The sequence below is a fragment of the Mytilus trossulus genome, chromosome 1 (genome assembly GCF_036588685.1).
Source record: "Mytilus trossulus isolate FHL-02 chromosome 1, PNRI_Mtr1.1.1.hap1, whole genome shotgun sequence".
Taxonomy (NCBI): Eukaryota; Metazoa; Mollusca; class Bivalvia; order Mytilida; family Mytilidae; genus Mytilus; species Mytilus trossulus.
This window is the reverse complement of record NC_086373.1, coordinates 17,201,174-17,215,909: the sequence shown is the minus strand read 5'-3', so window position 1 is coordinate 17,215,909 and position 14,736 is coordinate 17,201,174. Positions and strand designations below refer to the sequence as shown.

The window sequence follows — 14,736 nt, the reverse complement described above, 5'->3', positions numbered from 1 at the left end:
AAGTGGTCTCTCTAATTAGCGACAAGAAGCGACAAGAAGAATATTTTTTTCTTGTCGATAAATAGTCTTCTTGACGCTTCTTGTCGCTTCATGACGCTTTTTGTCTCTAATTAGTGAGACCCGAAAAAAGTAATAAAATCGTTTCTTTCCCCTGTCTCATGTAACCCCACGATCTTTGTTTATTTTGAAAGTTGTTGACCTACAAATTAAAGTATTGCATGTTGATGTTTAAATCATCTACAGTAAACAATATTATGTTTAGATTTAACAAATACAAATTTGTAATTAGTGCACGATCTCTAAGAATGATTTGAATAACCAGTGAACTGGTGAAGGATATCCCTGCTTCTTCCAAGAATGACGTCACTATAAAATACAATGTAGGTCGGATATATTTAGAATATCTCGTCATACTATTTTTTCCGGATTGTAAAATAAACGTAAATAGTGTAAAGGAGAGTTCAAGATACGATAATTTTGTGAGAAACAGAAGGGAAATGTGTAAAAAAGTGTTTAAAGTCAAACTATTCATTTCTGGGTCTCCTTCTCTTCAATCTAGGTAAGATTTGTTGGGGGGGGGGGTTTCCACACTATAACATGTATAAAAACAAAATGAATGATGTGAGGGAGTGTCACTCTGGTCAACCCCATAGGGGAGTGACGGCTTGAAGCCGTCTTTCCCCAAAAAATGAGGATATCGGGTTCATCAGTTGTCATGCACTCCCGTTTTTTTATATCTAAGTGGACGAATTTGTTTTTAATTATCAATGACACAAATCTGAAGGATATTCCAAAGGCTTTGTTTTAATCAAGTTCTTCAACTTGATGTCTTCCACGGTTTAACAAGTTCTTTTTCCATTTTCTATCTTACGGAATGATGACAAATACAGGAAATGAACTTAATGTGTAATGGGTTTAAAACACAGGTTTTGTTCTGCAAAATTATTTGCTCAAATGACATTTCAAGGTCAGTTATTATTGATTTGTCTTTTTTTAGATACGTAAATTGGAAGTTTTAGTTTGCACAACAGAAAGTGTTATCAATTCCATTAGTGTTTAATGCATTTCATTTCATAATAAAGAATATTTTATTTATTTTTAAGAGATAATTGTCTTTTTGGGGTCGGTGGGAATAAAAAAGTATGAAAAGTACATTTTATTTTTATTTTTGCAAATTGGCAAAATCAGGTCGGCAGATCTGTAAACCAACAAATTAAAAATCCTGGCCTAACTTGATCAGGTGATCACATATTTACATGATTTAAGGGCTGGTAATTATGGCAATAAAAAAATAAAATTTTGCCAAAAACAACATAGATTCTTTAAAATTATTTTTAAATTAGCAAATTTATATGTAAAGTGTAGTCTGTTAGTGTTTCCACCAGTGCCTATTATCTTACTTTAGTCAGGGCTCACACTACTTCAGAATTATAGGGAGAAGTGACTTCTCTTTTTAAAACTGATAGGGAGAAGTGGTGAGATTTGAAAGAGAAGTGCTCATTCGCGCTGTGCGCTACAATGTTTGGATTTTTGGATTTTACTTTAGTATAAAGGGTCATATGTAAAATAATGTTCTTTTTATATTGTTCAATTCATATCTGAGTATACATGTACAATTAAAGTAACATTTCAAATTAAAAGTTGTGAAGTTTTACTAAGGTTCTTGTGAGAAACTTTCAACTAAACATTTAATATCTAGCACTAAAAATTGTAAAGAAATTATAATATATCAATCACAATTTAATTCAAAACTATCTTATGTCATGTGTATGTATGAAATTCAGTGTTTCTCATCAAGAAATATAAAAGTTATTAAGCTGGGCCATAATAAATTTAATCAATAGTTTGAAACAATCCATAAAAAAAATATAGGGAATTAAATACACCAATCAATTAGAAGTAACCAAAAGTCTCTTAATGCGTGTGGAATACGTAATTTTCCATTTTGGGTCTATATTCTTTTGTCAGCTGTTCCATCCGTGTGTCCATAGTAATTATTGTAAAATTACGGATTTCAGTCATAGCTGGACCGGTTCAGATCTGTAGTTTAGAAATCAGTCAATGGCGGACGAATGCAAGAAAATTTACAAAAATAAACGATGTTTGACAAGTTATTTGAAAAGGAACATGACGTTTTTAATGCAATAAATGGATTAAACAAATACTGGAGGCAACTTTTATCACATTTAAATGAAGAAACAAACTTATTTTGCTGCCGAAATTTAGGTTGATGTACGTTTTCGAGTAACAAGCACTGGAACTTGCAAAAATGCACGAAGTGATAAAAAGTTGTATTTTTATCAAATAACCTGTTACACACTGCAAATACAATGCTTCAACCTCTTTTCTTAAGATAATGAATTGTTTATGTCCTAATTTCTTTAATTATCAATAAAAAATTGATGTTTCATCAACTTGGTAAAAATTGAAAATGTCCGATGACGGAAGCGACTGAAAGCGAGTATCGTCAAGAACAGGGCGACTTGTTTTCGCTTTTGGGGGTCGGGGAAAGCGAAGTGACGGTCGGGAAAGCGACTTCTTTGCCCATGTCGCCTGGTAGCGTGAGCCCTGCTTTAGTAGGAGTGGTCAACTAGACATTTATATACTTGAGGATAACAAACTATACTTGATTAAATAAGATTCCTTACAATCCTTGGCAACAGTCCAGCAGGACCTGGGAATTTCCTCATTATTCTGACAGGAGTCTTTAGATGGCCTTCTTCATGCTGCCTAGTTTTACTCTGTCTTGTAAAATGACTTGCTGGTTCCTGGTTCTCTGTTACTACAATGTGTTGGGATACTGCTGGTACTCTAGCCTGTGTTTGGTCTGTTTCACTTGTCCTGGAATCTTGTCTTATTTCCTGTTGACAGTTTGTATTCTGTATCTGTTTCTCTTGAAGAATTGTGCTTGCATGCCTGTAAGCCCCTGGAAGAATGAAAGAAAAAAGATTGTACTGACTTGCATTTGACTTTTTAGTAGCATTCATGTGTTATAAAGTTTATAACAAATTTTGCTAGTATTAATTGACTGTCAACAATAATATTTCATGCATTTATACCATTTTTTCTCACTTGACATTTTGTCATTTGCACATGTTTTAGCTTGCTATGTGGTATTATAAAATAGAATAGAATAGAATATTTTTATTCCCCAAATTACAGGGCCCATAAAGGGCATAAAATCAGATGCAATTGATTTACATAATTAGTAACAACAGCAATAATAGAGGCATATACATATATAATTGGAATATAAGCATTGGTCAGAATCAAGCTAAAAACCACATTGGATTTGCTCATTGTTGAAGGTAGGATGGTTACATATAGTTTTTATTATCTATGTCATATTGTCTCTGGTGGAAAGTTAACTAATGGTCTACCATACCATGAAAATAAGTGTCTGCTTTGACTGTCACTGACACTAAAATAAGAAATGTGAAAGTTTTTTTTATTGGAAATAACAATTTTGCAATAAAAAGTCCACTTTGCCAGTCAAGGGTCTAAACTTAAATAAGTTAAAAATAACATACATTTGTTATTGCGGGCTAAAAAATTAAGTTTCATGTTTTAAAGGGGCATTATATTTTGTTAAATTGTATACAAGTTCTATTGATATTATAATTGTCTTTATGTACATGTATATTAAACTTTAGAAAGATATAACAGTCCATAGTTTGCCAAAAAAACATCATTAATAAATGCATGTGTTGTTTGTTCTATGGTCGGGTTGTTGTCTCTTTGACACATTTCCCATTTCCATTCTCAGTTTTATAGGGGAAAAATCATCCAATTTTTTTTTTAAACTCTAAAAGGTAGATACATGAAGTTGGGAACAAATTAATATTTCTGTTGGAACTACCTCTCTGAAAGTCCTTATCATCTGGTGATCGAATGAGACCTGGTCTTAACCTTTTGTTAGATGATTGATGATCAGACTCAGAGGATAATCTTTTCATACAGCCACTAGCATTCCCATCCTTTGCAGCAGTTCTCCTGTCTGTAATATCATCCAGTGGTAGGTCCTAAAATTAAAGAAAAACTAAAAATAAGTAATAAATTATTATAATAGAAAGGCTTTAAACATGATTTTGTCATAGTCATTGAAAACAAGGGAATTTTAATAGGGTTTTTTAGTAGTTTATATGGGGTCCCCAATAACAGTAGAAAATTAAAAAAAAAAAAAATCGGATATTTCCCGAATTTTTCATTGTACTAATTAACTCAAAATTGTTCAAATTTTTTTTGTCATGTTTTGAAATCCCGGACCTGCGCAGAAATTTACAATAAACTTCCTTTTTCCAGTCTCGATATGAATCTTTGAGTAAAATATATATATATTATCAGTCTAGTATAAATAGGAAGGAACGCAATACCAATTTCATTTTTTAAAATAATTCTTTGATATGAAAAAACGTTTCCTGATGAAAGCGTTTCTTTGTTGACATTGCAAATGACGTCATAATTTAAATAACGTCACAACTAAAATCCCTAACAACAGAACCAAAATCGGAAACGTTACGGTATTTCTGCTTTATTTTTTTTAAATATATTCAAGTTACAAAAAAATAATTCATACAGACTTCGTCCCCATTTACAGGTAATGCCTGCCTCATATTAGAAACATTTATTGATTATCATTTTTTTTCTATGTAGCATTTTTATTTTTCATTTTTTATTTTCAAAGATCATCTGTTTTGCATGTAAGCTTCATAGTCGACCTTCCTGTGGTTAGAAACAAGTGGGTAACAGTGCCTGTGAGCTCTACTGTGATAGTCGACTTTGGTATATTTTTAGGATTTCTATAGTTTAATATTGGACACAAAAGTGAAAACGAATGCCGACGGAAAAGAAATTGTTAGTTTAATAAACAAACCTCCCAAAAGTTATCATCATCATCTGGAATTTCAAACATTTTGATTGAAAGATGGATCTTTGGTATTTAATTTCACCGCTCTTGCATCAATGAGTGTACTTTGTAGAATACGTCACGAATTGTGGGGCAGAACACATATCCGGTTTTGTTTTGCTACAACCTTGGCCCTCACAGTTGTATTGCACTGTCAGCATTGTCTGAGTAATAACTTACATGTAATGACATGCCTTATTTGAATAGTTAAGAGACTAGCCAATGAGCGTGTTGCATGATTTATCTCTGAAGGGCATCGTTTTATTATTTTTATGGCAAATCGGGACCACTCACTTTGGAATGTGGGTCAAGTCGTACCAAGCTTTGTCGGCCTAAAATCCCAACCAAGACCATTTAGGTCGGTTAATAAGACACCTCGGATGATATGTCTATAAACTCTATTTTTACTAACTATTTACAACTGTCATTTGAGTTTACAATATATATTGTTTGTTTCATTTTGTACTGACATTTTGTATACACCTTATAATCGCTATTTGTCCATTATTACTGGATATATAGCAGTCTATATTTAACAAGTTGAAGTTAGCTGATTTATGAAGGGAAAAAAATTGAAATAGTATTTTAAAGATAAGTTAACAATATATTGTATTTATCTTTTCAGGTTCAAGATGAACATTTCTAAAAGTGTTTTGCTATTGAAAAGCATAAAGAGCAGCAGTATATTAGATGTTCATAACAGAATAACTGTGTCGTTGTCACCATGCTGTCAGTGTTTATATAATCAGAACAATAAGACATTCAACCAATCAAGGAACTTCTCTAGTGGATACCATTTCAGTCATAAACTCAATCATAGAATATTTCTGCAACCAAATTTCTTTCCAGAACAATCTTTCAAAACTTCATTTAGTGGTATCAGACAGCACAACTTTCCCCCAGATGGCAGCTATTTTAAAGGGAAGGATGCTTATAGAAAACAAACAAGAAATTTGAGTGTAACACCAAAAGCAATTTTAGATGCATCACCAAAAGGTTTACAGCCATATCTGAGACTTATCAGATTTGATAAACCAATAGGTAATTTCTCATTCACTGTTAATTCAGAAAATATTGCATGTATTTTTCATAATGATAAAAATATTGAATATTTTCTGAATTTACAAAAAAAAATGTTCAGTAATTTAAAAATCAATATAAGTCTTTCATGACAACACACAGTCATGCTTATTAAGCATGATTAATTTGAAAAGTAAATCAATGGAACAGTTGCTTACAATTCAAGATAACAGCAATAGTGTGATTATGATTATTTTCAAAAATTATTCGAGACAAAATCACTAAACACAATGTCAGCCACTGTATTCTGATGAACAGGTACAACAAACATGAAAAATGCTGGCTATAAAGTTATTTTAACGATAATTTTTTGTCTAATTTGAAAGTTAAATTAGGTGAACAAATTGCCAGATCCTTGAGTGACATGTATACAAAAACAATTATATCTGGTGACTTATTGCAGGAACTTGGTTGTTGTACTGGCCATGTACATGGAGCATAGGTTTAGCTGCAGCACCAGGTCATCTTCCTGACCTTTGGCTTTTGACCTTGTTTGGAGCAGGTGCCTTCTTCATGAGAGGAGCTGGCTGTATTGTTAATGATATGTGGGACAGAGATATTGATAAAAAGGTGAAGGACAATTACTACATTTGAAAAGTGTTAAATATATGTGCACATCAGCCCTATTGTATTGACAATATGGCCAAATGAATAGGTTTGATTTGACAATGGGGTTACAATACAATTTCCCTTTAGCATGTTTAGGGAAGTGATCCTTTAACAAGTGGGAAATTTAAGAGGGACTGTGTTTTGATTCTTTACGTTTGAATTTCAACTGAACATAGAAAATGATAGTGCAGGTGAGACAATTGCATACTATGGACATATTCTTGTTTTGCTATGTCATTTCATCCCTTTTTCTTTTTCTTTTTTTACCAGAAACGCTTTATTGGAACAAATTAAGGCTTGCTTTACTTTAAAAAGTCATGTTAGTGGTCCAATACCAATGGCATGTATTGGGGTTAAAGTGTTTCTGATCCCTATCCCAGGATAGCTCTTATTTAATGGCACCAGATCTATCCCCAATGTTAACATTCCCTTGTCAGATCCTAACCTAAAAAGTATCTTAACCTGATAGTAATTGACGTAAAAGAATGTCCAAATTTCATATGCTTGTATATGATATGTAAAACAACAGAGACAAAATCATCACTATATTTTGATATGCAACAAATGAAGAAAGAAAGATTTATTGTTAAATAGGTTGAAAGAACCAAACTTCGACCTTTAGCCAGTGGAGAATTGACGTACTTCCAGGGTTTGTGTTGTCTTGGTGGGATGTTGTCTGTCTCACTAGGAATCCTACTACAGTTAAACTGGTACAGGTATGTAACTTTGTGTTTGTTCATATATATTGTGGAAAAAAGTGTCATAAAATATTTGATTCACAAGTCCAATGACCATATAGTTGGTGAAAAATATAAAATAAAAGGCCCATTATCTGCATGTACATTAAATAATAAAGAAGAATACACATGAAATTAAAAAGAATCAGTTCAAGAGCAACTAGAACAATACTCACAGATTTAATACTAACTGATTATATACATAGATACTGAAAATCGGCTAAACATTTACGGGTATTTCTATAAAAAGTCTACATGTTAGATTATATACTAGATATTTCTATAAAAACTCTACATGTTAGATTATATATACTAGGTTTTTCTAAATAAAAAGTATAATATCAATAGAAAAGCTGTAGATATAAATGTTTCAATTTTTATTTTGTTGACAGTGTAATACATTGGGAACTAAATGTTTCAATTCTAATTTTGTTGACAGTGTGGTATTGGGAGCAGCCTCCATGGTCCTGGTCATTGCATATCCACTTGCCAAGAGGGTAACATTCTGGCCACAGGCAATGTTAGGTAAGTAGGGCAATCTTAGTTTGCTGTAAATATATGTAAAACAACAGAGAATTAGTTACAATTGATGTTCAACAACGCTCATTGTATAAAGTTTTACACCATGAATTATTTTAAAAAATATATTATACAATATACATGTATGTGTCAAAGTTTATACCGCTGTTTTTAAGATAAATATTGTAAATTACTGTTAAAAAATAAACAAAAAAGCAAAGTATAACTTGAATTTTATCAGAACTGATATTCAGGCATTATTATTTATAAAAAAACATTTAAGATGAGTTTATTTAAACCACTCAATAAACATAGCTTAGCATTTCACATATATTTGCTCTGATAAATACTAGAAGAATGGAATTGTTAATTCTATAAAATGATTTATTTAATGTATAACTGTATTATAAAGAAAACATGCAACAAGAGTGTAATTTAACTACTCAATAAAAGTAGCTTTAAACCCATTACATAAATATTTTTTGATAAATACTAGAAAAATGGTATTGTTAATTCTATAAAATGATTTACAACATTGGTATATTTAATTGTGAACATGCCAGTTTTCTATTTTAGGAGTGACTTTAAATTGGGGTGTTCTGATAGCCTGGTCTGCAATACAAGGAAGTATTCAAACACCAGTTGCTTCCCTTTACTTAGCCTGTGTTTTGTACACAATGATCTACGATTCCATTTATTCCCATCAGGTACCTAACAGTTGTAGTACTTTAATATTGCCTTGGATATAGTAAACTTTCATTGTAGTTTTTTGAATCACAGGCAAAAAATTCTAGATGTAAGTTTTTGCCCAAGATGGTCGGTAAAATTTGGTTGTTAGCTTGTAAATTTTTCCCCCAAGGTTGTGCCATACTTTTGTTAAAATATAAACAGGAAGTTACACGGTCTGTTTGTTCTATAAGCATGAAGCATGATTATTTTTTTGCAACTTATTTAGATCTGCTAGCTCCTTTAACTTTTCTGCTAATGAAATGCACAGATTCTTTTCTCAGATTTAATAAACTATGTATTATAATGCTTGTAATATAATACTTTGCTACATATCAGAAAGATAATTTGATTCCTAAAATATACCACTAACAATAAAAGCATGCTCCAACAATTATGTAATACTGTTAATACATAAAAGTGTCCTATGTTTGATATAAATAAATATGGTGGGAGAAGAGTTAACTAAGGGGTAGATAAATTTGCATAATTATGATTGAAGATATACTCCTGGGTGTGGGAGTTTCTAGCTACATTGAAGACCCATTGGTGGCCTTATTCTATGGTCGGATTGTTGTCGCTTTGACACATTCCCCTTTTCCTTTCTCAATTTTATCTTAATCTTGTACCTGAATTGTGGAAAATATAAATGTGTAATTATTCTTAAGGGCAACACAATAAAACTATTATGACATCAAAGAATATCTACTTCTCAGCATTTTTATAGAAATGCATATATATTTGCCACTTTTTATGAACCCTATAGCTACTAGTTTTTTTATTTGCAGAAATGAATCTCTCCGTTTTACTGAATCTTCTGTTATGTTCTTGAATGTCATACATGTCAAAACTAAGGGCAGTTCCTTTACAATAATTGAGGAAGGACAGAGTTTTATTTTTGAGCAATTGGATGTATATATATAAGTTAGATTACTCAACAAAAATATGTTGGTTTTTGGACTGATGAAGTAAATAAGTTGTGATGATTGTGGTAAGGTGCTTTTGATCTAATTTTAATTGGCTAGGATTGCTAGTTTTATTGCCCAAGGTGGATGGTTCTCTCTGAGTTCTCCAGTTTCTTCCACCTATTAAAACTGGTGTCCATGATATAACCAAGTCTGCTGAAAGTGGCGTTTAACACCAATCAGTCAAACAATCAATTAATCAACCTAAGCATGTTTATAAATTCAATTACAAAATATGTTATCCTTTCTTTTGGTCTTAAAACCCATTAATAGTACTAAAAAGATATTTGAATACTGTGGATTCATTTATTTTCGTGGGTATCAATTTTCGTGGATTGCTGAAAACTTGCATATTCGTGGATATTTGATTTCGTGGTTTGCCAATCTCTGTATACAAAACCTATTGAAAGTATGATATTCGTTGGACATTTGAATTCGTGGTTCACCTGTAACCACGAAACCCACGAAAATTGGTATCCAACGAATATTAGTGAATCCACAGTAGTATTAAAAAGATATTTGAATAGTATTAAAAAGATAATTGAAAATAATTACAACTTGTACGTTATGAAATGTCCTGATCAATCAAGCATTGTAATGCAGAATTCATATGATTTTAGGATAATTATTCTATCTTTTTTTTTATAACAAAAGTACATAATCATATACATTTACTCTTTTGTTGTTGTAAATATTCGTCTTTTATAATAATCTGTAAACTTAAGGCATTAACTGTTAAATCAGAAATTATTGCTCTTTTTGGAGAATAGAAAAAAATGCAAGATTTATTATTGCGATTTCAGAAAATCTTCATAACAAATGAGTGTATCAGATATCAAAATGAGAGTTCATATTATTATAAAATGTGTGATTATAATATTGCATCATAGTAGTAGATCTTTGCTTGCTGCTTTTGGCTGTAGCTAGTCCAAATGACCAATATTAGCTGTTTCCATCACCTGTTGTCTGTTCATTCTTTTCATGCTCATGCAGTGTTCATTTACTTGTATACAAACATTTCCCCCCAGAAACCACTGAACTAATTGCAACCAAATAAAACAAAACAAACAAGTCATAATAGGTCACTGGTTATCTAATTTCTGACCCAAACAAAAGCTTCAACTGTTACTGTTAAAAATATTGATAATAGAAAATCGGATTAAAAATCAACAAAAACAAACACTGGTAAAAAGCCATTGATCAAACTTTGATAAAAGGCAGATGTTGTCTCCATAATAATTATGTCTAAGAACTCAAACTACCAACTATTTTGGTGACTATTGCTACTTAGAAAAGTTGACAAATTTATTCACAAATAATTTTTTTTGCAGAATTAAACCATTTTGATTGTTCAATTTTTTGTTGTCATTAATAATTTACTTAACATCTTGCATAGGGTGGTGAAAATACTAACAGGTGAAACAATGACTTCATCCTCCAATTATCAATTTTAATGTCAGAATATTAATGTAAAAAAGAAAGCTCTTCAGCAATACTGTGGAATGTCTAAAAACTTTAAAACGTTAAGTTGTGATTTTGAAATAATCTTGTGTGAAAGATGAACAGACATTTTATCTATAGTATAACTTAGCATTTTTGAAAACCAAACTATGTTTCTATAGAGGTATTGTAGCTGGGTGTTAAAATACATGCTACATGGAGCTGAAAGTTACCAAATACCTCATCTAAATTTTGGATGTGACATTGAGTTTTGAAGTAAAATTGTGATTTTAAGGCACATTGAAGTTGAATATCATAAGAGCACATAAAAGCACAAAAATTCTAAAATTAACCATGTGGTATCTGGTAATCTCTTCTGTAACACAACTTGGAATGGTCACTTAAATGGAATCATCAATTTGCTATGGCTATTCAGGACACCCCATATTAGAGACCAGTCCTACTTTGTAGCTCAGTAATTTTGCTTGGCTTTCTTATCATTTACATGCATATTTGTTGTTAGGGTTAACCTTCAACTATGGGACTATGTTAGGTTGGGCTGCAGTTACAGGCGGGATAGATTGGACCGTTGTTCTTCCCCTTTATATTGGCAGTATGGCATGGACTCTTTCCTATGACACAATATATGCTCATCAAGTGAGTAAGATATACAACTTATAGATTTGGTTTCTGTTCTCCTGGCACTTTATTTCGATTTGTTAATTCTAGTTACTAGTAATTGGTTGTTTAAAGCAGGTAAGTGAAACACTTCAGTTAACAGATTTTTATTTTCAATTCAGTTTTTTTTTAACATTCTAGTATGATTTCTCTGTTATATTTTGTACTTTCTTAGAAACTGACAGAATTCAATAAAATACAATTTACAAATTCAAAAATATATTTTCAAGTGCTAAAAATACACATTCCCTTCATGCTACTTAACTCATTTGTTGTTTCTAATAATACATTATTTATATTTGTTTACATTGGTGAAATAACCACACAAATGTGGTAGTATTTTTTTATGTTGACAACAAATGCTGCATATTTTCTTAAAAAGATATGCACACTTGAAAAAGTGATGGATTTTTTTTAATAATTTCTTAGTCTTAGAAAGAGTTGTTAATTAAAGTTAAAAAATCTACTATACTCAACCATGTCTTTGTTTTAAAGTAATCTTAAAATGTCTTATTTGTTTAGAAATATCTCCCTTTTTGTTCCTCCAACCTTATCACAACACAGATGCCAAAACTGTACCCATAATATATTATATGTAAACCCTGCACAGCAGTTATAATGTATTTGTAACAAGTGCACCTGTGTTATAACTATTTGGACTTGATATCTTAAGTGAAGCATTCTGTAGGTAAGTATATTAGTGTGAAAGTACATTTTTAGAACCATGACAATATTGTATAGTTCAAAGAGAAAAGCCAGCAGCAGGTTATGTACGTGTACATTCATTATAGTCTGACTTTGTATGTCAGTCAGTACATACAAAGCAGGGTATATCAACTTGTTATCATCCTGTGTTTGCATGTAATACTTGCAGCTGGATACTAAGTACCAATAAATCTTTAAATCAAATTGTCTTTCACTATTTGAATGAATATTTCAGAGCTTTTTATCTTTTGCATAAGATTCCTTTCAGAGTAAATTCACTTTTAAATGGGCTCATTCTCTTTTATTGTTTGAAGGCATTTTTGTCTGCACATTCCCTGACATTCAGCATTTTTGATGGCCTTGTGGAAATAGTCTTGCCTCATGTGTAGGTCATTAGTTTGATCCTGGCTTTTTTTTAATCACTTTCGAATTATTCTGAACTTAATTGCACTCATATGATAAGTCACTTTTATTAACTCTGGACTTTGACATAACGGATCTTACAATAAATGCCGTAAAAGTTTTGAGGCTTTTATTTTATGTACACAATTGATAAAAAAAACTAAATTATCTTTTTAATGATTGAAAAATGTAATGTCAGCCATGGAGTTGAGAGGAGAAATAAAGAACTGAAGAAGGCCAATGGCCAAAACGTCTTGAAAAAGTGCTTTATTTATACAATTATATAAAGAATGTTCCCTATTGGAATTTTGCTAACAAGGATATTTGCAAACACTTAAGTAACATAACCTCTCTGTAAAGATCAAACAGTAAAAGAGCAGCTCACAATCAACAAATTACACTTAATATTAAGAAATGCTTTTGCAGCCCTATAAAAATATATATTAAAAGCTTCAATTATGAAAATAAGAGTTATATCAAGCTTTTCCACATTAGTCACTGTTAGCCATTAGTGCAGGCAAAGCTGTTTTATTTTATATAGCAATGAAATGTGATATTGAGATTCCAATGAAACGTAAATGTAATGTAGTTGGTTTTTTTTTTTAAAGTATAAAGTGAATTAAGTGATTATAATATATCAGTTGATACTAAACACTTCAACATACTGTACACTATTTCAGAATGTATTAGTTAAAAGCTATTTAAGAGTAAATCTTTTTCAGGATAAATATGATGATATGCTGATTGGCGTCAAATCTACAGCATTGAAATTTGGTGATAAGACAAAGCATTGGTTGACTGGTTTTGGAACTGTTATGATTGGAGGTTTGACATTGACTGGGGTAGCAATCGATCAGACCTGGCCTTACTATACTGGTGTATCAATAACTGCTGCTCACTTAGCATATCAGGTAGGTTTTGTTAACAATTAAACAGCTGATCTGAGGTCAAGATAGATTGGCATTTCCATATAAGATGAGTTAATATAACTTTAAATTGAATACAGCATAGATATATTCTGGATTGAAATAATTTACTAGTATATCATTCATTTATTTTATTAACACATTGCCTCATATGTGGCTGTTGCTAGCCAAACAAAATCTTTTTACACTTCTGTTAACATATTACAAGGGAGAACTGAGAAAAATATCAGCGATAGACATCAAATCTGAGTAAGATGTACATAATATATATGGAGAATACCGGACACAAACACCAAATTATTACTGTACAGACCATTTTAGTTAGAGTTGATTTGAATAATTAATGGTGTAATGAAATTTATCTTCAGTTTCCACAACAATTTTTTTTTTTTTATTTGGTTCCACAACTAATGTGAAACCATCATTTTTTAATGTCTTGAAATTTCCTGTAGCCTTAATCTAATATGCAATTATTTTTTTTTTTCAGTTATATACAGTAGATTTGAACAATGCGGATGATTGTGCTGCCAAATTTAGATCTAATACAGGACTTGGTTTTGTGATGTTTATCGGCATAGTAACTGGAACATTGATGAAGACACAGAACAATGAAAATGATCAACTTGATAATGTAAAATGAAATATTTGTCATCTGAACTTGTTATTTTTTCTATATTTTAATATATTACAATAAGAATTGTTACCATATATTTTTACTCTGTTATTTTGTTAATATTCTAGATGAAAGAACTCAGTTAACTATTTGTCCATCACTTTTACAATCTTCAATCTCCTTTATCTTTTAAAATTACTGAAACTAAAAGTCCTTATCTTAATCAAACATTTGATGGAGAGTTGTCTCATTGGCAACCATACCAAATGTTTTTTTGTTTTTATATGAAAGTTTGTTTATGAAAGCTTACAAACAGTTCATCAAATAAAAAGAATCATGGTTGTTTATGGTACATATATTTATTGTGTCATTATTTTTATATGTCAACAAACATTAATGAATTTTCATTAAAATATAAATGAATCATAAA

The 14,736-nt window shown here is 31.0% G+C and overlaps 2 protein-coding genes across 3 annotated transcripts in view; one reads left to right on the top strand and one right to left on the bottom strand.

Moving 5' to 3' along the window:
• The window catches only part of LOC134717259 (WD repeat-containing protein DDB_G0292056-like), a 27,998-nt gene extending 22,930 nt beyond the window's left edge, over positions 1–5,068 (bottom strand). The window contains exons 1-3 of one of the 2 annotated variants that reach the window (XM_063579972.1): positions 4,874–5,068; positions 3,860–4,022; positions 2,649–2,926 (exon numbers count right to left, since the gene is read on the bottom strand). In XM_063579972.1, the coding sequence (XP_063436042.1) occupies positions 2,649–2,926; positions 3,860–4,022; positions 4,874–4,912 (480 nt within the window). In that variant the 5' untranslated portion in view covers positions 4,913–5,068. The remainder of the gene's footprint in view (positions 1–2,648; positions 2,927–3,859; positions 4,023–4,873) is intronic. The other variant, XM_063579973.1, reaches the window with a different exon arrangement.
• On the top strand, positions 5,012–14,736 carry LOC134717285 (4-hydroxybenzoate polyprenyltransferase, mitochondrial-like). The gene is made up of 8 exons (XM_063579974.1): positions 5,012–5,074; positions 5,532–5,947; positions 6,390–6,556; positions 7,190–7,311; positions 7,772–7,857; positions 11,506–11,639; positions 13,490–13,678; positions 14,181–14,736. The coding sequence occupies exons 2-8, from the start codon at positions 5,539–5,541 to the stop codon at positions 14,331–14,333; spliced, it is 1,260 nt and encodes a 419-aa protein (XP_063436044.1). The 5' UTR covers positions 5,012–5,074; positions 5,532–5,538; the 3' UTR covers positions 14,334–14,736.